Source organism: Struthio camelus, chromosome 5, assembly GCF_040807025.1.
Source record: "Struthio camelus isolate bStrCam1 chromosome 5, bStrCam1.hap1, whole genome shotgun sequence".
Taxonomy (NCBI): Eukaryota; Metazoa; Chordata; class Aves; order Struthioniformes; family Struthionidae; genus Struthio; species Struthio camelus.
In genome coordinates, this window is record NC_090946.1 from 46,706,649 (window position 1) to 46,729,235 (window position 22,587).

At 38.1% G+C, this 22,587-nt stretch overlaps 1 protein-coding gene across 4 annotated transcripts in view; it reads right to left on the reverse strand.

The window, feature by feature from the left end:
* Positions 1-578: 578 nt before the first annotated feature.
* PALS1 (protein associated with LIN7 1, MAGUK p55 family member) overlaps positions 579-22,587 on the reverse strand; it is a 61,631-nt gene continuing 39,622 nt past the window's right edge. For 2 of the 4 annotated variants that reach the window (XM_068946232.1, XM_068946233.1), the window contains 11 exons: positions 18,733-18,810; positions 17,608-17,754; positions 16,801-16,962; positions 14,417-14,494; positions 13,405-13,588; positions 9,098-9,169; positions 8,582-8,653; positions 7,659-7,826; positions 6,727-6,929; positions 5,305-5,415; positions 579-3,708 (listed from right to left, as the gene is read on the reverse strand). In XM_068946232.1, coding sequence (XP_068802333.1) covers positions 3,532-3,708; positions 5,305-5,415; positions 6,727-6,929; positions 7,659-7,826; positions 8,582-8,653; positions 9,098-9,169; positions 13,405-13,588; positions 14,417-14,494; positions 16,801-16,962; positions 17,608-17,754; positions 18,733-18,810 — 1,452 coding nt within the window. In that variant the 3' untranslated portion in view covers positions 579-3,531. The remainder of the gene's footprint in view (positions 3,709-5,304; positions 5,416-6,726; positions 6,930-7,658; positions 7,827-8,581; positions 8,654-9,097; positions 9,170-13,404; positions 13,589-14,416; positions 14,495-16,800; positions 16,963-17,607; positions 17,755-18,732; positions 18,811-22,587) is intronic. The other 2 variants (XM_068946236.1, XM_068946235.1) reach the window with 1 other exon arrangement.

Consider the following 22,587-nt stretch of genomic DNA (forward strand, 5'->3'; position numbering starts at 1 on the left):
CAGTATCCTTCCTCCCTCTTCTACAGGCAGCAATTTATCTATCATATTGCAATTAACTATCTTAGATGGAACAGAACTCAGCTGAAGATGGTTTTAGAATGGAATAAAGTACAAATGAATGCCAGGTCAACAGATTGAGAGAATTTTAGAAGTCTCTTCTGGAGCACTGAAGTTTGGACCGAGCATCTTCTGTGGCTTTTGCCAAACAAGATGACAGGCATGCCCATCTGAAAATGGATCACATCAGCGCAGGTGATTTACAGCTAGAACCCAGAAAGTTTCACTGATAAAATCCTGGAATTTAGAGTGAAGGGAAGGAGTCGGTGATTTCAGAAAGAAATAAAAATAGGAGTTAAACTAAATTTAAAAAATTAAGCAGCAACTATAAGAAAACCACAGTAAGACAACAGTTGAGAGAAATTGTAAATCTGAGGAACATGCCCTGTGTGCCCTTCTGACACCATATATCCAGTGGGAGAGGTATAGAAAACAGCCCCTAGGGCACTGATGGATCGAAGTGTCCTTTCACACATTCAGGAACACAGTGGGAAAACAACTCCAAAATCCACTACAAGAAATAAAATTGTACAGTGAATTTATTTTAAATCTAGAAATATTTTACATTTTTACATTAGTGTGCAGTTCATGATGTCTCAAAAATACAGAGTGCAGGTACATGTATAAAAGTACAATGTGGGCCAAGCACAGCTCTCAGTAAAGTTACCTTAAGGCATTAAACCCCCATCTATACTTTAAAAAGCCACATAATTACATTCAAAAATTCCTTTATGCAGTTTGGCTAATAAGTTTATTTTTAAATAAATCTGGACTGGTAAAAATACTGATACCCTCCTTTCAGTTTGGTACAGCTCACTACAAAGCCTGTGATAATGTTAAAGTGTTTCACCAGTGAAGATTGCATAAACTTTACCCTCAAGGGAGTTAACAGTCTTCATTAAAAAAAAGTAGATTCAAACTGGTGGCGGATGGACAGGCTGGTACATTTCTCAGTGCTGCTCAAGTCTTTCAGCTGAAGACAAAACTACATTAGCTATAAGCTATCATAGCACCTCTCTATATGGATGTCAATATATTGTGTGTCCTGGTAATTAAGAGAGTAGAGATGAACTTAATGCAACATTCTTGAAGTTTACATTCAAAAGCTTTTTTGTCTAATAACTTTTGTACACCATTTCAGAAAAACTTGGGGAGATAAAAATTAGTCAAATACAATAACTGCATGATTTAACATGACTGACACTGCATGTTAACACTGAATATATAAGGGGACAGAGCAACTATCCTATGTTGATTGTGACTGTAACAATTTGGACAATACCTACCTAGCTGAGCTAGGTCATCCTTGTCACATTTTACTGCTTTCTGCCTTCTTGTCTGTGACTGTGACACAGTCAATAACAAAGCCTAAAACATCTACAATCATCATCTTTCAAAAAAAGGGGGGGCAGAACTGATGTTCTGCCATCTATGAAACACTGACTATTCAAAATAACCGAATGTTCTAGCTGTCATAACAAAAGTCAGGATTAAAGTGAGAACATGCCTGCAATGTGAGGCAAAAAGCCATACTTTTGGATCTCTAGCCCTTAGGCAACAGATAGAACATTATTAAATAATTTCTAACACTGAAATGAACTGAAGATAAGTTTCCAACCCCTTTCCTTTCTGAAGGGTCACTACCTAGCCTCACTAATTGCCTAATTGTGTATTTTAATTGTTTTTAGGGCTAAAAAAAAAAATCTGCAAATACTTTTGCTATAACACTGGAATGCACTCTATACTTTCATTTTTCAGTACATCACATTAGTTCAGTAACTAGCAAAGTGATCTGATGCAACTTCTTATATTTGCTGTATACTTAGTGCTCTCTATTCAACTATGGGTATGAATTTGTTCCATCAAAGCTTGAAGAAAAAATATATGCAAGACAGTATGGAAAAAAGTCAACTACCTTTTAACCATCAGCATTAGACAGGAGTGAACTACACATTGACATAACTCCAGTGTTTTACCTGTAGGAACAAGGAAATGCTATGGCTAAAAATCAAGAGAAACATTCACATTCAAGGTTCTTCATGCTACCTATTAGCAAACCAGCCAAGACACTACTATTCAGTTAGCTTCAGCGACTGAGCAGTCCTACTGCAGATGCAGAGCTTCAGTTAGTTAAACCTTCACAGCTCAGGTAATTATTTGAGGATGTAGAGATGTTGTGATCTGTGTTTGCAGAACATGCTAGGATACAGACAGACCTTGCCTTCTGTTGACTTGTTTCAAGTTTTGTTTGTTTGTTTTAACAATTCCAAATATTTCCCTTTCTTGTGACGTCTCAGTCAGTTGCCAGTGTTTTACACATTTTTCCTGCAGTACTGAGCAAATGCAGGACAATACATCGCTGGTGAATTAAAATACTAGTTTACAATACAGTAGCTACATTCAGCTATTTTAATTCCAGTTAGCTATCCATTAGAGCAACAGCCACAAGACAAACCTTTTCCAGAGAGAACCACCCCCACCATCTTCAATATTCAGCACATCCTTCTGTTTTAGTCAGTATCCTTTGTTATAAAACATGAGAATCTGTTGCTTCTTAATCAGCATGTTTTATAACTATGTATTTTTCATAAAAATATAAGCTTTGCCTTTTTAAATATCTCTACAGATCTGTGGAGAACAGTGGCTCCAATCAGTCAATAAGTTTTAATGAAAATTCCATAAAAAGATCACATCTAAAAGATCAATATAATAATCATCTTTGATTGGACCAAAAATTAATGTGCAGCTGTTTGTGACTTACAAAGCCTGACTAAAAAGACCCAAGGATTGAAATATTTACACTATACACATTTTCGAATTACAGTGCTATTAGAAAGTGGAATGTTTTTTTAAAGTAAAAAATAAATTCAAGCCTCTCAGGGCAGCTTCAGATCAGAGTGACATCTTCATTTTGTATATTTTTAAAATAGGAAAAATTTCTCATCAGCATTTCATGTGTAGATTATTTCTCTGCCCAATGATCTGTAAAATTACACTCCTGAACTACCATCATGTCCCACAAAGTCATTAAGTTAAGTGTTAAATAACATTAATAGTTATAACTATGTGACAACGTGGACTGCATATATATATATATACACACACACACACACGCACATACTTCAAATCTTTTAATTTTATAAGAGTGATTCTAGGTTAAAAATATGGTGTATTTATGTATAAAAGTAGTTGCTAGAAAAATCTGTCTAAAGCTTTAGAATTTAGTACTGACTCAAGCGTCTCCATTTTTAGACCACAGAGAAGGAAACTTAGACAATTTTAAATTAGTTAAATCAGCTCACAAGCCGATTAGTGGATTTTTTCAGTAATACAGAATTTCACTGGCAAAGGATATAGCCACCAAGGTCTAGAGCTTACACTCCCATCTGTTATTAGAAATGGGTAGACCTAAACACAATCTCCTTTGAAAGGCTGCTAGATCGAAGTCCGTTTGTCCCTTAGAATTGTTCTCTTTCATCGTAGCCAGGTAGAGGGCACCCATTGAGGTTCTGTGTCAAGTTTGTTTATTAACCGAAGTAACTCCTGATACGCCTTATCAAGATCAGAATTTACAATTGCTGTATCAAAGTAGTGGCCGTTGTTCTGTTCCATCTCCCTCGTCTTCTCTATGATTTCTCTCAGTTCTTCTGGCTGCAATCAAAACCAGACAGTTATTGTATGCATGTAAGCCTCCTCCCATAACAATAGAGAAAGGTAACACCTTAACTCAGGTCTTTTAAACAATTTTTCACGGTATCAGTTTTGGCTACTGAAAAACTACTGACAACACTTAACCATGATACATATTTGAAAGCCAGGAACACTCAATATACCTCTACGTTTTTGGCATCATCAGTCATTTCTGACTGGCCACAACTGACAACCCAGTAAATAACTGTCCCAGACTGAAGCGCACAAGAAAGATGCATTGCTACTTATTTTATAACATGCATCTTACTGAGGATCTTAAATCATGTTTCTCAAAAATACATGAGATCACTAAGCTCCCTATCTTTCCAAAGAGGCTGAGGATGTCAGAAATGGCATGAGAGAAAGTTTGAATGGTGTAGAACAAGACAACGTGCCTCTGAAGATGTAACATTACAAACACTGCACAGCCAAAGGCAACAGCTATCATTAAAATATTTTTACCCCAAGAAACATATAGGAAAAATAACCAAAAAAATCAAACAATGAGAATCACAATGACAACTAACACTTGAGTCAACAAAAGCACTATAGCATCAGATAGATAACACTGCAGAAAAAAGGAAAAAATTTGTAAGCTGGAAGAGAAAGTGTCAGAAGCAGGAATATTGCCCATGTAGATAAAAGATGCCAAGAAAGAAGTAGAACTGTATTGTTTTAAGGTTTTGATTATTACACTTGGATTCTAAAAGCATGTTTAATTTTATCTTCCTCAGCTTATCTTATTGCTCTGTTATATAAGTAATATTTAGATATGGTGTTTGAGATAATGGTGGCAAAGTGCTCCAACCACTGTAGGTACATCTCCATAAGAAAAAAAAAAAAAAAAAAAGGAGATCAACATCTTTCATTATTCTAGCAATACATGCTTTGTATCCTATAAGCAAATAAGGACCTTTTCTGAGCTTTCAGACACTCTGGTTTAATCTCTGGGTTTCAATTCCATCCTACAGAGCTAAATTTCCATTTAACTAAATATTAACTAGATAAACTGAGACAGACGCTATTCACACCGACGTGCGAGGAGTGATCCTACAGGATCAAACACCAGCATAACTTTATCCAAATAGTTTAGTTTTAGAAAACATTTTCAATAAAGTATTTTTCAAGGGTAGATAGGCCCTCAAAAGGAAAAAAAAAAAATCATTTGCTCTCCAGAATTTCTCTCATGTTTGCTTGAGGACAATGAAATTGGGTTTTCCAGAGTTTTGAAATCAAGGGTCATATTTTTGTGCCCAAATGCAGGAACCACAACTGATTCTGCAACTGGAAAGAAACACTGTGCCCCAGCATTACTGAATTAGCAGTTGTCTTTGTCCCATATGTTACACACGTTCAGTTAGGCTAGAGTACCCTAAGGCCTTCCCTTAGTATTGTCTGCCTATTAATCTGGAAAGAACATATCTCTAAACCACAGCACTTCCTGTATAGTGTAAGTACCATTAAGATTTCATGCTTCCAAAAAATAGTATATAAATATGTTCACTGAGAGCAGTCTAGATCTGTCAACAAAAAATAGAATGGTTTCAAAAATGTTACCTTTGGATTTTTCCCTTCTTTGGCTAATAAAGCACGTAATCTTTCTTGTGAAGGTGGTGCAATGAATACAATATATGGCTTCAAGTCTGAATTGCGTAGAGTCTTCAGTGACTGCAGGAAAATAGGGTTTAAGGGTAGAGCAGTTAACAAAAGTTCCACCCATGAAATGGATGTTTAATGATGCACTGTTCAAATAGTATAATTGATCATATAGTCCTTAAAAGACTAAGTTAATTACACTTGTGCAATATATTAACAGCAGTATTATTAACTGTAATTGCACCACCACCACCACTCAGATTTCAGTCACCATTTCCTATAAAATTAGTATTCCAACATCTTTTGGTTCTATAGAACACATTTACTTTTGTTCAACATCGTTCTACATAAGTTAACTTGAGATTGAGGGAACATACTGTTCAGTAGCCAAAGCAAAAAAAAAAGTTTCCTAAAAATAGTATATCAGCTTTTATTGAAAGAAGGGTTTTTAATATACCATCAAAAATTCCAATTTAATTTTCTGTTTTGAAGATTAAAACACAACAGATTCACTGAAACAGATTGTAGGGTTCCTCCCCCCCCTCCCCCCCAAAACCCTTTCTTCTCTGTGTCTCAGGAGAAGGTGACTTAAATTTTACAGACATAAAAGTAGATCAAGTCAATTTTCAAGGTGCTAGGAATTTTCAACCTATTTGTTTTCATTACGTGCTTTGTGAACCCATGAGCTAGGCTAGTGAAACATCATACAGTCCCAATGGATTAGGCTGATTCTAGCTTCAGTATTACCAGACTTTACTGATGTATCTTAGTTTTAGGACTTTCTTGCAGCAGTTCCAACAGCAGCAGACCTCAGGCTTCTTCTATGACTAGGCCTACTAGGTTGGGCTAAATTTCTAAGCTGAACTCTGTAGACATAAATTATCCCTTCGCTCTCCACAATATCAAGGTCTCATAGCTAAAGAGCTGTTCAATATCATTATGATGTCCTGTAATCCTGCCTGCTAGGGAATTACATAGTCACATTTCCAAAATGCAGTTTCCACATGTAATCCTGAACAACTTCATCTCCATCTTCAAAACCCCAGAGCTCACAGAGTAATTAGACTAGTGAGACAATAAGGATATTTTAATTAGTTTTTCAACTCAAATAGTTAAAGCAGGTGAAAACCAGGCGCCTGGAGACCAAAGGCCCCTTCTACCTTTAGCACAGATACAGAAGACGTTATGAATACAATATTCCTTGTTTGAAAACACACAGAACACACTAAGAGTCAATCGAACAATACTGAACGAAAATTTAGAATGAACGCGGAAATGGATTTTGAACACATAAACCATACATAAACCACCAAATACAGGCCCTTTAGATTTGCAAGTAGCTGCTAGAATAAAAAACACAATAGGCAACAGCTTCTGCCATACCTGGGTATGAAGATTTAAAAGGCATATCTTGCCAGAGTTGATTACTTGCCGCACAGAGTCTATGCTAGTACCATAGAGATTCTTCTCAAACTCTCCATATTCAATAAACTTCCCTGCGGCTATGTCATTCTCAAACGCCTGTCGGGAAATGAAATGGTAATCCCTCCCAGCTACTTCATTCTCTCGCCTGCTCCGAGTAGTATCTACAAATAAGAGCAACCAAAAAGAAATCAAGACAGTGATATACCTGTAGAATTTCAAGCGGCTTAGGAGAGATACTGCTAATAAAGTAAAAAAAGGCATTTGAAATATCCAATAAAAAGGCAAGTATTTTATTTTCAACAAAAAATATCCATGAACAGATTAATCTGCCAAATATCGAACCTACAGTTTTTGTTTTTTAAATTAATCTAGAAACATTTAATCAACTAGAAAAGGACCTGTTTCACCTGTGCAACTGCATTCTGGATGGGGAAAAAAATGTTAGCCACTTATAACATGTTAAATTGTTAAGTTGTTTGTAAAAACTAGTTTACAGTATAGTAGACATTAAATATATAACACAATGAAAATATAAGAAGTTTGGAAAGGCACTAAATCACCAAAACTGAAATTTGTGGATAGCTAGGTTAAAAACTGACAGGTGTGCCAGTTTCCTTTTCAAACTGCTGTAGCTCGCTCCAACTTTATCTAAGCTGAAATATATGCTCATCTTATAACGCCTCTAAAACACGATATTGGGACATTGGATTTTCATTGATTTACCTAAGCTACTTTTTACTACGCAAGACTTGACTTGACTTAACCTTTATCCAGAAGCTGCCTATATCCTGCTCAAAAAACCCCAAATCCTAATCACAGTTTTAAACACGAGAGAACATGCCTGCAGACAGTACTTAGAATAAGCAATCACATCTGCCTGCCAAACTTACGTGGAACTGCAGAGGCAAAGCGATCTACTTCATTATTCATGAGTCGCTGACGCAATTCATTTTGGCCACAGTTCTGTGGGCCAATCAGAACAATAGGCCTTTTTCTATTTGCTGGTTGATGATACAGTGACATTTCCTCATAGGTCAGTATTTCCTCATTATCATAATCTTGAGAGAAAAACATTAACATAAAGTTATCATGTTATTGCTAGGTGCATGCGGTACTAGGTTTAAGAAGCTCCTGTCTCTCTTCCCAGCGTTTATCTGCAAGCAACCAAAGCAAGAAAACTCCAGAAATTACTACTTGTGGCTGTCCAGTAGGACAAGATATTCCTTCTTCCCCTTCTAGGGAGGGAAAGCGTGCTTCCAATCTCTACGGATATAGGCAGTGGTACAAACTCAGGAAATAACCCTCTTGCTAAGGAGCAAGTTTCTAGTATAAGAATAACATCTTATGTCGAACAATGACAAAAAAAAGAAAAAAAAAGACTGCCATCCCAATCCCAAGGTACTTTTTTGTAAGAGTATAGTTTTAACAGCCTACAGAAATCACTGTGGACAAAATTTCCATCTACTAAACTTACTCATGCAGAGTATAATGATTTTTCAAAATCATAATAAAGTGGTTCACTACTGTAAACCTGTGAGAGCTTCAATGCCCCAAAAGCTCTTTATTTTTCTACCTGTATCATCTGGTCTTTAATAAAGGCACTAAACGTTCTTATAGCTCCTGGCACCAACCTCTTTTACATCTTTCACTAAATACAGTTGCAAACCATACTACTACCACCACATGGAACATCGTCAGGCAACGTTTCTAACATCATATCCTGAATTTCAACTTCCTATTCACAGGCCTAACTATTCCTAGGATTTTCTATAGCTGTTCCAAGTGAACACACTGTGTAAAAAATGTTGCTTACCATCATTTTTATTTGCATTGTATAAAACCTTCTTTCGTTTCTTTTTATTTTTCTTCGCACACCACAGTTTTCCTAACCAAAATAAAAAGAACACAATTATCTGTACAGTAAAACACTCCCCATCCCTCCCACTATCTGGATTTTTAAAATGAAGATTTTTTTTCTTAAGTTTTGAAAATGCATGATGTTCTTCACTTCGTTACAAGTCTGGGATATAAAGCAAATGCTACATGTCATGGTCTTCAACTGAGTGATGGTAGATATAATTCTTAGAAAGAAAGAGGCTCCCCAAGTTCTCCTACATTACCTCCATTACATTGTATATCATTGCAATTGATACAATAAAGTTCTAAAGTCAGACCCGTATTTATATCAAGAATTTCAAAGAATCATCCCATCTGTACTACAAAGAAGTGGGAGAATTTTCTATAATGCTCTATGCAAACCAGTTCCAGAAAGCTCTCTAATTTGCACCTGTGTAACAGAAAATTGCTCTTTGGAAAGTGTATATCCAACCTGATTTTTCTGGCTCCTTGTCTTCTTCTATGGTTTGCTTCATTGCTTCTCTTTGCTGTTGAAAACTTTTTCCTTAATACATAAATTAAAAAAAAAAAAGTACAACAGCAGTTAACAGTTAAAAACCATTTCCATTTATAACTAAAAAATGTATACATATTTCTTTACTTTCCTCTAATGACCTACTCATTTTACTTTTTCCTGTGCTTTTAAGTTTCTGAAGAGTCTAGTGGAATACAAGATGTTAGAGAAACTCACTGGGGAAAAAATAGGCTGCTCATACAGAAGACAAAGTTACCTCAGCCTAATAGAATGCATCTCAAAATTAAAAAACATTAAATGAGCCCAAGCTTTAACAACGAGTACAACAAATTGGCATGTCACATGCACCACATTAGTGATATCCTTTGAAGCTAAGGATCTGTGGTAGTGATGTTATTCATATTTACACAAAAATAAGCATCTGTGTTGTTTCAACAGCATTACCGATTTCAGATGACAGTTATGGTCAAACATTTGTTCAGTGGTTTTGGGGGCACGTTGCCCAGCTTTCACAAGATGCCTTTTTAATAAGAATTCCTTTTCAAGTTCTAAGTTTATTGTCAAATAAGTCACATACCCCTGGCATCATAAGCAAGTGTATTTTTGTACTTTTAGAGTTCTCATATTGCTTGTATATCATCTTCTTCAGGTATATGAACATAGCTAATAATGCATTATTATTAGCGAGTGGGAAATAGGAAACCAGCTAGTTTCCTTCCCAGCATGACCTGAATGTTTTGTGAATCTTGGAAGGAAGGAATCAGCCTTTCGAAGAAATCCAATACACACTTTGCAGAAGGTTAAAGCTGCTGAGAAACCTGTTTGTTTATTGCCTCCAAACCATATCGCTCAAGAAAGAGTTGCGGAGCATTCAAACTATCATGGATAGTTTTGTTTGGAAAACTGAAAATACTGGAATGATTACATTTTCAAGTTATGAAGATATGGCTTCCTCGTTATTTTTAGTGTTAGATGTGTTCTATTTATACAAAATCTTCTGAACATCAGACTGAAAGAGATTAGCTTATATTTAGCATCAGTGTTCTTCTCTTATTCAAATATTATAAATTATCATATTTCTACAGTATTAGAACAGTCCTTTCCCCCCCCCCCAACTATGTTTAACAGATAAGGGGATCTTTAACGGGCTGAAATGCAGTTCATAATTCAATGCAAAAATTGTATACTGACTCCAATTTCTGAAAACACAATTACTCAAAAGCCCCTAGCAATTAGAAAGGAAGCATGAAAAAAGCTACTTTTAATTAAAGCTCTTTCCTGAGCAAAAACATGCAGGGAAATTATCACCTAAAACGACAGGTTTTAAATAGCTGAAACGCTGAATAACCCAGCAGCCACTCACATCTGACACAGCGAGCAGGCTGAAGTGCAATGTTTTTGCAGCAGCCAGCAGAGGGAAGTCTGAATCTACAGAACCTGCAGGAGTGGAGGGCTGAAGAAGATGAGAGTAGTAACTGCCCGCTCTATGAGAGTAGTAACTGCCCGCTCTATGAGAGTAGTAACTGCCCGCTCTATGAGAGTAGTAACTGCCCGCTCTATAAGAGTAGTAACTGCCCGCTCTATAAGAGTAGTAACTGCCCGCTCTATAAGAGTAGTAACTGCCCGCTCTATAAGAGTAGTAACTGCCCGCTCTATAAGAGTAGTAACTGCCCGCTCTATAAGAGTAGTAACTGCCCGCTCTATAAGAGTAGTAACTGCCCGCTCTATAAGAGTAGTAACTGCCCGCTCTATAAGAGTAGTAACTGCCCGCTCTATAAGAGTAGTAACTGCCCGCTCTATAAGAGTAGTAACTGCCCGCTCTATAAGAGTAGTAACTGCCCGCTCTATGAGAGTAGTAACTGCCCGCTCTATGAGAGTAGTAACTGCCCGCTCTATGAGAGTAGTAACTGCCCGCTCTATGAGAGTAGTAACTGCCCGCTCTATGAGAGTAGTAACTGCCCGCTCTATGAGAGTAGTAACTGCCCGCTCTATGAGAGTAGTAACTGCCCGCTCTATGAGAGTAGTAACTGCCCGCTCTATGAGAGTAGTAACTGCCCGCTCTATGAGAGTAGTAACTGCCCGCTCTATGAGAGTAGTAACTGCCCGCTCTATGAGAGTAGTAACTGCCCGCTCTATGAGAGTAGTAACTGCCCGCTCTATGAGAGTAGTAACTGCCCGCTCTATGAGAGTAGTAACTGCCCGCTCTATGAGAGTAGTAACTGCCCGCTCTATGAGAGTAGTAACTGCCCGCTCTATGAGAGTAGTAACTGCCCGCTCTATGAGAGTAGTAACTGCCCGCTCTATGAGAGTAGTAACTGCCCGCTCTATGAGAGTAGTAACTGCCCGCTCTATGAGAGTAGTAACTGCCCGCTCTATGAGAGTAGTAACTGCCCGCTCTATGAGAGTAGTAACTGCCCGCTCTATGAGAGTAGTAACTGCCCGCTCTATGAGAGTAGTAACTGCCCGCTCTATGAGAGTAGTAACTGCCCGCTCTATGAGAGTAGTAACTGCCCGCTCTATGAGAGTAGTAACTGCCCGCTCTATGAGAGTAGTAACTGCCCGCTCTATGAGAGTAGTAACTGCCCGCTCTATGAGAGTAGTAACTGCCCGCTCTATGAGAGTAGTAACTGCCCGCTCTATGAGAGTAGTAACTGCCCGCTCTATGAGAGTAGTAACTGCCCGCTCTATGAGAGTAGTAACTGCCCGCTCTATGAGAGTAGTAACTGCCCGCTCTATGAGAGTAGTAACTGCCCGCTCTATGAGAGTAGTAACTGCCCGCTCTATGAGAGTAGTAACTGCCCGCTCTATGAGAGTAGTAACTGCCCGCTCTATGAGAGTAGTAACTGCCCGCTCTATGAGAGTAGTAACTGCCCGCTCTATGAGAGTAGTAACTGCCCGCTCTATGAGAGTAGTAACTGCCCGCTCTATGAGAGTAGTAACTGCCCGCTCTATGAGAGTAGTAACTGCCCGCTCTATGAGAGTAGTAACTGCCCGCTCTATGAGAGTAGTAACTGCCCGCTCTATGAGAGTAGTAACTGCCCGCTCTATGAGAGTAGTAACTGCCCGCTCTATGAGAGTAGTAACTGCCCGCTCTATGAGAGTAGTAACTGCCCGCTCTATGAGAGTAGTAACTGCCCGCTCTATGAGAGTAGTAACTGCCCGCTCTATGAGAGTAGTAACTGCCCGCTCTATGAGAGTAGTAACTGCCCGCTCTATGAGAGTAGTAACTGCCCGCTCTATGAGAGTAGTAACTGCCCGCTCTATGAGAGTAGTAACTGCCCGCTCTATGAGAGTAGTAACTGCCCGCTCTATGAGAGTAGTAACTGCCCGCTCTATGAGAGTAGTAACTGCCCGCTCTATGAGAGTAGTAACTGCCCGCTCTATGAGAGTAGTAACTGCCCGCTCTATGAGAGTAGTAACTGCCCGCTCTATGAGAGTAGTAACTGCCCGCTCTATGAGAGTAGTAACTGCCCGCTCTATGAGAGTAGTAACTGCCCGCTCTATGAGAGTAGTAACTGCCCGCTCTATGAGAGTAGTAACTGCCCGCTCTATGAGAGTAGTAACTGCCCGCTCTATGAGAGTAGTAACTGCCCGCTCTATGAGAGTAGTAACTGCCCGCTCTATGAGAGTAGTAACTGCCCGCTCTATGAGAGTAGTAACTGCCCGCTCTATGAGAGTAGTAACTGCCCGCTCTATGAGAGTAGTAACTGCCCGCTCTATGAGAGTAGTAACTGCCCGCTCTATGAGAGTAGTAACTGCCCGCTCTATGAGAGTAGTAACTGCCCGCTCTATGAGAGTAGTAACTGCCCGCTCTATGAGAGTAGTAACTGCCCGCTCTATGAGAGTAGTAACTGCCCGCTCTATGAGAGTAGTAACTGCCCGCTCTATGAGAGTAGTAACTGCCCGCTCTATGAGAGTAGTAACTGCCCGCTCTATGAGAGTAGTAACTGCCCGCTCTATGAGAGTAGTAACTGCCCGCTCTATGAGAGTAGTAACTGCTCTTGAAAGGCAAACTGCAGAAAGGGAAGCTTTTCTGTATTTAACGTTTGTACAGAGAGATCCCACTTTATGCTGCTACTGTCATCTAAAGTTAACGTATTTTTTAAGCAAGTGAATGACAGAACTAATTCGTGCTCTGCTGCAAGAGGTTCAAAGTCACAATCATTTAAGGCAGTCAAGGTATACGAGCCTTTGAAAACTAGATTATTGCCCACTACAGCTATGGCAACAATGGCCTGTCAAGCTTCTGCTAGAGCTTTACTTACCAGGTATAAGGCCTGCCAATGGTTGATTATCTTCATCTCCGTCTCTGTAGGCCTGCCACCAGTTGGGATCTTCTTGGCTGATCACATGGAGTATATCTCCTTTTTGGAAAGATAGGCCTAACTCTCGGCAAGGGACATAAGGATCGTCAGAGGGATCATAGTCAAAATGTGCTTTCACATGTATCTGTGGAAGATTAAATGTAAAAGCAGACGAAAAATTAGCGCTTCTGAGGAGTTATACCCCATCTTCCTGTGATTGCATTGGAGCTCTAATATATAAAAACTCCAAGATCCTATAGAACAAAGATTTTATGTGGCATATAGGAGATAATGGAATGGAATAGTTAGATACATTACCCATGGAAAAGACTAAGCTGTGCTAGCTGACGGCTAGATGATGGCCTGAATTTAATTACAGGGTCTATGTAATTTCCTCAATTCTTCAGAAGGCACACACACACAAAGCTGTTTTAAGCTTTCTGCACCAAGAACTTGAGACAGTCTCTCTTTTTTTTTTTTTTTTTTTTTTTTAAAGAGTAACTAGTAAATGCATGGATTGAAACCCGTTTTGCTGGAGTATAGGTGAAAGTTTTTGACACACAGTGCACAGAAATTTATACAGAACTCTTAAAGCATCTAAAAATATATATTAGCTAACAAGATACTAAGCAAATTTTTCAGTGTTCAAACTTTTCCCTCCCAAAGCATATTTTCAAGTTCAAACAAAAACAGTTAAGTTCAAACCAATAAAATTTAAGTACACACATAGTAGGTAATTTCAAAAGAGAAATTCAGAAGCAGAGGCAGTTCTGGTTTTGTAATGTGTATTATTTTAGAAACTGGGTTGGAAATCCTACTATCAATTTCAGCTTACCTCCTTCAGTCATTTTTATTAGCTAATTCAGGTATTAGTCTGGTGGTTTAAGTGTTTTTTGTTCCACAGTGTAACGTGACTCAGAAGACCCATGGACGTACGCGTCCAAAACTCAAGAACTTCTGTAAAGCTACTTACAACTGTCTCCTTTGCAGGAGGTGGCTTGCTCTGTTGACTGGGAATCAATACAAAGGTCAGAGTACCATGCATGTCAGCCTGAGGAGGGAAGGAAAAAAAAAATAAAGCTTTTCAGCATGTAGTATCAAAATCTGGCTCAAGGCTAAGAATTCTAATAAGTTAACATGCTTTAGAAAATGCTGTATTAATTCCTAGAAAAGCTAGTTCCTAAAAAGACATCATCTATAATTGGGTTACAAAGTTACAGTACAGATACAGTGATGCAGTGACAGACTAAAAAGCCAAAGGCTGATATATGGATAAAAAAGCCTGAAATTCTTTATTATGCATAAATTATTCCTATATGAAATGGGGCACTTGCAACTCTGTAAAGCAGTGGTGGATTGAGAATTATGCTCTCTTGTTCTGTTCCAATACCAAGAAGTAAGTCTATGCTGGGAGGAAAAAAGTGGAAGATTTTAGAGAACTCTTATATGCAAAGTGCATGGGTGTACACAAACATATACAGATATAAAAGCAAGCACCAACCCTGTGAAAAGGCCCAGATACATCTCTCTTCATACACACCAGTCCTTCAACCATAACACTATTCACGTTGCATAAAACCAACACACATACATGTATCTCACAAAATTCAGACCTAAGGCCTTAATAAAGCAAACATAACTGAGCGTAACATGATTAGGCTGCAGGAAAGCCAAACCCATGATACTTAGTCAGCATGCATAGCTCCATAAAGAAATGGGCAGCGATGGTCTGGATAGTCTTGCCTAGTCACACGCGATTCATCATCATTTTACTAGCACAGGATGAAGCAAAAAATAAGGAAAGTATTTTCCACCTTCTGTTGAAAGTATTCTCTGGGGACTGAAATATTTGAACTTAATTTTTAAAACTTCAATTTCAGATTACAAAATACAAAAATCTACATATAAAAAACATTAAAGCCAAAAATTCATTTATTTAAACTAAGAAATATTAGAATTTTAATCATGTAATTTGCTTCAACGTTAAGGTATTGCGGTTTTTAATCTCTTATTCTGTAACCCTAGCTTGCAGGAGCTGCTCAAGAACAGAGCAAGCTCTCCACAGAGAGGAACTATAAACTAGCATTGCCAGAGTTGAATTATCTATTAAGCACATAGGAAACACTTTTCAGAAGCATAAGACTTAGCTGCATATGTTTTTTTTTTTTTTTAAAATATGGATGGCAATGGAGACAATTATGAATCTTGAGTCATCTCAGAAAACGCTGATTCAAGAAACAGTTTGAAAGCTTTTCACAACTCTAAGAGTATATTTAAATGCGTTAAAAAAATTCTCTCCATGAATTCATTCCATGCATTGTCTGTCAATTGGGTTAGTAAGTGTCAATTTAATGAGGAAATTTCAGAAAGAAAATCCAACTAAAGGTGGAAGTTATCCATTAAAAACCATAGTCTTACTCCAGAAAGCACGTGGCAACTTCATCTATGGATATTACTACTTGTCCTTTCTATAATAGTGCAACTTACACTAGAATTGAGTCTTTGCCCCGATTTTGATTTGCAAATAGACTTTCGATCTATTAAGTAATTCAAAGATTTGGTAAACATGATATTCCTAATTTCATTCTTTTTTTCCAAAGTCCAATTAAAAAAGCAACAGTTTATTTTCAATGCTTTGCATCAAAGTTATAAACTCACTTTTAAAAAAGACACTTTCATCTGTTTTTACTTCAACTGAACAGTCTTCCCTCCTACAGTCAGACCAAAGATTCATAGTCAAATTCAAGGTGTCCCGTTTCTGACACTGATTAATAACAGACAGTAGGGAAGAGCATGAGAAAAGAGCAATATCAGGCAAAGGGAAGTATTGGTAATTCCCAGTTTTTAGCATCCTACATCACAGGGCCTTTGAGAGACAGCACTTCTGCATTGATAGCTCCTGATGGATTGGTCTCCTGCAATTTTGCCTAGTAGTTTTTGATGATCTATTGATGTATAATTTTGTTATGCGTGTCAATAATATAGTAAACAGAAATGAAAAATATCTATGCTGCTAAAATCCTAGACAAAAGTATCATTATCAGGAGGGAAAGAGCAAAAAGTCTAGTCATGTAAAGGACCTGCGTGAAACACCCGCATAGCTAATTGTGTTTATTAATTGTAGACTAAATCAGCGTCAGAGATGAAGAAAAATCATGGTTTTTCAGATCTAAGCAAAATCTTTCTTTGTGTCAGAAAGGAAACTTGAAATGGTCCTCTACATGTAAATATTAGCTAACGGAATGAAAAGATTTTAAAATAATATTAAATAGGACTACAGATGACAAGCAGAGATATCAGGCTTCCGTCTTATCAAATGAGCATTGCTTGCAAGGAAAAGTAGTGCAAATGGCTCACCAGTAAGTCAAAAACTTCATTAACATCTTTTCCACGAATCTCAATGCCATTAATCTCCAGAACTTCATCCCCTTCATGTAACAGTCCGCTCTTCTCTGCGGCGCCTCCCTTGACTATTCGACTAATGATGACAGAATCCATTTCATTGCGAACAGTGGCACCCTGTACAGTGGCAACAAAATCTGAATTTATTACAAATATGAAACTCAAAGCCATCTCTTGTACGTACTCCAAGCCAGCAGAGAAAGATTTCTACTCTGAAAGAGAATGCAAGTAAGAGCTTGGACGCATATACCTAATGCTTCAGTTAAGAAAACAATCAACCAGATGAAAGCTCTCTGCATTTCTTTCAATTCAATTCTTGAATTTCCAGTGCAGTGTAATCTGTGTTGCACACACAAAATGCCATTTTAAAGCAGTTTTCCTACGGAAAATAAACGCTTCGTTGAAAGATGAAAATTAAAAGAGGAAAGAGCTATAAAAAGTCTTCAGTGGTTGGCACAAACATGCAAACTCTACTGCAGCAAAACCTGGGGCAGTGACTTCAATTAAGAAGCCCCGTCCAAAGCCAAGTTCACAGCAGTCATATGGACTATAAAAGGTAGTATGTCAAGTGCCAGTATCAAAATACATAAAAACTTTATCATCTGTGAGAATTTCTCAAGGAGGTGGGGGGGGGGGGAAGGGGAAAGATGTTTACAAGTTAAACATCACCTCCACATTCACTTTTCAAAGCTTTCATTGCAATTTGCAACGGACAAAAAGTGCCAGCCTTACATACAATTTTGAGTAAGTATCAATACCTACCAGTGGAATATCTCGAGCTTTCTCAATACGAACTATTTTAACCGTCTCCCCTCCATACATGCCAACGTTCTCATAAATCTTCTCATCTGTCACTGGCTCTGGTTGCATTTCTTGTTCCGCAACCTTATCATGAGCCAGTAGGAGTGCCTAATGTTAAACAAAATCAGTTCACTTAAAGAAATTTTGCATTTTGTACCTATATAAAATAGTACAAAGTCCAGTGAAATTCTTTTGCAGCTACCTAAGTCTTTGCAGGTTACAGAAAATTGCAAACTGACTCAGTCAACGAAAAAAAGATTATCACAACTATACAACTAAATTTAAATATATTTTATTATCAGGGTTCTATATTTTACATAGCTGCAGAATTCATCTGCTTGCTACTGAGTAGTAATCCATAATTTTAACTATAAACTTACTGAAGTTTTATTGTTATCACAAAAGATCAGGAATACCTTTGAAACTCACTGTAAAGTAACAAGCCTTCTGAATAAAGCAGTGTCTGGCCAGCACTAAGTGTCCTGTTATCCCTATGATGTAATTTTATAACCTACCAAAGTCATGCACTCCCTTGTACCATTCTGAACAGGGAAAATGAAGGCAGCAGGGAGGGAGAGACCAAAAACACTGGAACAAGTTGACTTATTATAAGTGCAGGGATGTGAAGATGCAAATATAAAACCCCCAAATCTCCAGCTTAAATTTTAGAAACAACCCCAAGCTTCCAAATTTGTTGCAATGCTTTCATGAAAACGTGGATCCCCCGTAACACAGGTCTTTCTTCAAAATACGGTGGTTAAAGGTTTTCAAAACGAAACACTGACGCAAAACAGTACATGACTTTGCAGCTCTCAGACTGCAAACTCTCTGGGACATGTACTACCTCCTGCTATGCACTTGCCAAAGTTTGCTTCAAGACTGCAGAGAATACAATAGCAATATTAAACACAACTGTGACTTTAATTAAAATTTTCCTTTGTAAAAAAGTACTCAAGCCTTGCCACAAAGATGAAGAACAAAATCCCCTCCCCAAACAGTCCAAGACATTTGCAAAAACATCAAATAGACTCAGAACAGCATTAAAAAAAATATATACAATACATTACAAGTCTCATGCTGTTTTACCTGCATATGAGGGGCATTCAGCAAAGCATTAAGTTCCTGCCCATCTTTGTGGTGACTGGGCTTCAAAACACTCTGTACCTAAAAAGAAATCGGGGGTAAAGCTCTTACCCTATCCCGTGATCAACCTTAAGGAAAACAAACAAACAACCCAAAAAACAAGTCACCCCCCCCAAAACAAACAGAGAAAACCCCCACCGTCAAAGTAAAGTTCTAGTTGCAGTTATTCATTTCACAGGAAGTAAGAGGATGTCCACATAAGTGTTACACTCACTCATGAAACTTAATCTGGTACACATTAGAAACACATGCAGTGAGACTACAGAACTACTCTGGCATGTCTTGTCTCAGTAATTCTCTGAGTAAAAGCTGGTATCGGATACATCATACAGATTTGTCAACAGCAGAGACTAACAAAGAGCTCAGCGACTACAAAAGATATGCATAACAAAATTAAACTCAGTAAAAGGAAGACGATAGCATATTCAAATAATAGACTTCATCGTGACTGATTTTACTAAGTTCTTTTAAAACAGACTAATTTCTCATTGATGTGGCTGGACTCCCTTTTGCTTAAAAGGGGATAGTTTATCGCTACCCAAACTATTTCTACCAGCAGCAAAACTAAACGATTCCAAGACAGGTTTCTACCACCCGTGCTGAGCCCCCTGCCTCAGAAAGCGTGAACAGTCAGAACTTCAACATACCGGGGCCCCAGGAAACCAGGTTTCTTTGGCTGGTTCCAAAATAATCTGTGTTAATAAATGGATAGTTTTTGCTTAAGCAACTTCAGGCGCCAAAAACACATTTGGATTCAAGGTCAAAAGATCTCAAGAGCCTCTACCCTGACAGAAATCATCTGCAGAAATACTAAAAACTCTCTGGGATGCTACCCAGAAAACAGTAAAGATGCTCTGAAACGCCATCAGAAGCCACTGAACGAACAGTTGCGGTAAGTACAAGGTCTTTCCATTGCTCCCAAAGTCATCACATGCAACAAGTTCTGAGGCTTAGAAATAACCACCTGGCACATGCTCCAACAGCCTTCCTTCTGACGTCCCTAGAACGCGACGCAGAGCAAACAAACCTAGCACACCTTGAAAGAAAACAGTCACAGGAGGAGAAGCCAGAATTAAAGAAGTTTTTATTAATTTTTTCAAAACCCTGAAAGAATTCAGCTTCATACAGGCCTCACCTCTGACTCATTCCAAAATTTCCCTCAAGTTGCCAGAAAGCTATTATCTCCCGCTAAGCCTGAATTTTGGGATGTCATTTAGCAGACAGAGCACTCTGACAGATATAGTTCACTAAAAGCAACTCTTCCTCTCTATTTAAAAAGACTCTTCTGTACAAAACAGCTTGAAAGAGGTCTATTTAAGGTCTCTCACTTTAAAGAGATTTGACATAACTCTCATGAAGAAGCCACAAAACGTACTTTTAAAGCCTTGCTTATCCAATCTTTACAGCCCTTTCACAGAAAAGCATACTGAGAACGCAATTTAGACAGAAGTCCTACAAGCATGACATTTTGAATGCTTAGTCAGAGCACACCTCTGTACTTGCCCTTAAATCTCTCGGAATTGAATCTACAAGCCTTTGTAAGTTTGTACAAGAAGCAAAAAATACTTTCCAAAAGAACCAAGAAAACTTACATGCTATTTTGAGAAGAGCAACGTTCTCCTAGCTGCTACATGATGCATAAAGGCAAACAATTACAACAAGCCACTTATGTCCCTAGCTTACCCCTCCTGTTATCTTCCTACTTCAAGTTTCTAGGAATCACAGCCAAAACCAGTGGGATTTTTATGAATGCAACACCAGGAACTGCATCTTCCCACACTTATTTTTCCATGCCTAGCAATCTGGCCCAACCAGTCATTCTCAGTGCAGTGAGTATCTGTTATTCAAGTTGAGCTTCTGCTTAGAATAACTAAACTATTCAAACCTCTAACAGTTTCCACCCTTCTCTGCTTTTTAAGAGAAAGACAATTTACTTTTTAAATATTTTTGTTACAGTGCTAAAACAGTTTCAGTCCACATACATCATTTATTACATTAGTATTGCAGCACGTCAGGCTCCTTCGCTATTGGCTCTCACAAGTTCCACAGGTTTTATCAGAGGAAGCAAGCAGAATTTAGGCTGACTTTCTTCAAGCAATACACTAAACTGATGGCATAGGCAGTCCACATTAAATATGTGGCAAGAGTAATTTCTTAAGCCTGTAGTCTGGTTCTTATTGTTAATTACATTAATTTTACTTCAAACCAATTCCAAAAAAAGACATTAATGTGATTTCACTATACAAACTGCAATCTGGAGGCACAAACAAGTATTGACCATTCAGAATACAGCACTTGCAAAATCCTGTTGTTCCTCACTCTCGTATGATCATACGATCATTAAACAGCATAGACATATGCATGCTAACGGGTTTAGTACTCTTAAGTTACGAGCTTCCCCTTGTAAAAGTACTGATCTAATTTAATTGCATACATTTGCCAAAATGGACAGTATTAAATCTGAAACATTCAAGAACATAGCTGTTGTAAACTGGGTCTATTGAAGTAAATATAATAGCAACAATATCTTTACTACGTCTGACACGTGCTGTTACAGGCCAGAAGTTACAAACCGTCTTGAATGCTGCATCAAATGCTCTTACAAGGTCAAGATTCAGATCATGTTCCCATAATCCTTGGCCCTATTTTTGTCAACTTTAAATGAATTTAAAATCACCTTAATTACATTTGATGTTTACTGGCTATTTTTATTCAAGAGGCAGAGTCCACCACACTATTTCAGGCAGCTAATCTCCATGTAAATTCCTTAAGCCCATGCGCTTCACTCCACCTTTTTAATTAAAGTTTCGGGGGGAGAGGAGGGAGAGAGAAATTTTGAGTTGTTGGTGCCTGGTTGTTGGAATCAGCGGGAAAAGTAAGAGTACAAGTGGACTACTAATAACTCCCTAAAAAGGGCTACTAAATAAAAACGTACCACTGTATTTTTATGTGTTGTAAATAGTTTAAAAACGCAACAGCAAAAGAGTTTTCAGAACACTCGGATCATCCACATTATATGTTTTATAAGAGTGGATACTTGTTTAAATAGTAAACGAATACAGATTTTTGAATTCAGTGTAGCAGCTGAAAACCTGCCCCTAAACACACACTTCCAGAAGTGTAGCTTAATCCTTTTAACATTAGTTTTGCTTTTAAGGGAGAAACAATTTCTGCTGCAACATGAATTTGTGTAACCAACATTACAAACTGCCCTTTTCTGTTCGAGCTATGGAGGCGTAAGTGCTAGAGCAGGTTCTCTAGCGCACCGCAAAAATCCCAAACAAAACAGACGTCTGTAGCTTTAAAGAAAGCTTTTGGGACATACAGTCCAAAACAGCTGTAGAATTGTACAGTATCACTGATCAACTGTGCTTTAAAATATTCACATTAGCATTACTTGCCGTTTAAAATTAACCTTATGTGCATATATGCCATTTTTCTTTCTTACAGTGTTTTGTTGTTGGCATCATCAAGAAGTTATCAGTATCTTAAGTCCAGGCTTTTTCAAGTGCCTTTTTAAAAATCACTCTGAAGCAAATAAAACTCTGGAAAGAGGAAAGAACTGCTTTCTGGGGCAGCTCCTCATGCCTAAGTTCACGAACAACAAACAAAACAAAAATGAAAAAACTGCCCCCTATCCTCCCCCCTAAGATGAGGAAAAAATAGTCAGACACGCAAGCTACAGAGGCTCGGCCAGAGGAAAGAAAATGAACTTCTTCTTAGGCAAAAATCATTTCCTCCCTTATTGCTACCATAATAAAAGAGGCGGCCTTTCCAAAAGGAAAAGTTAGCCTGAAA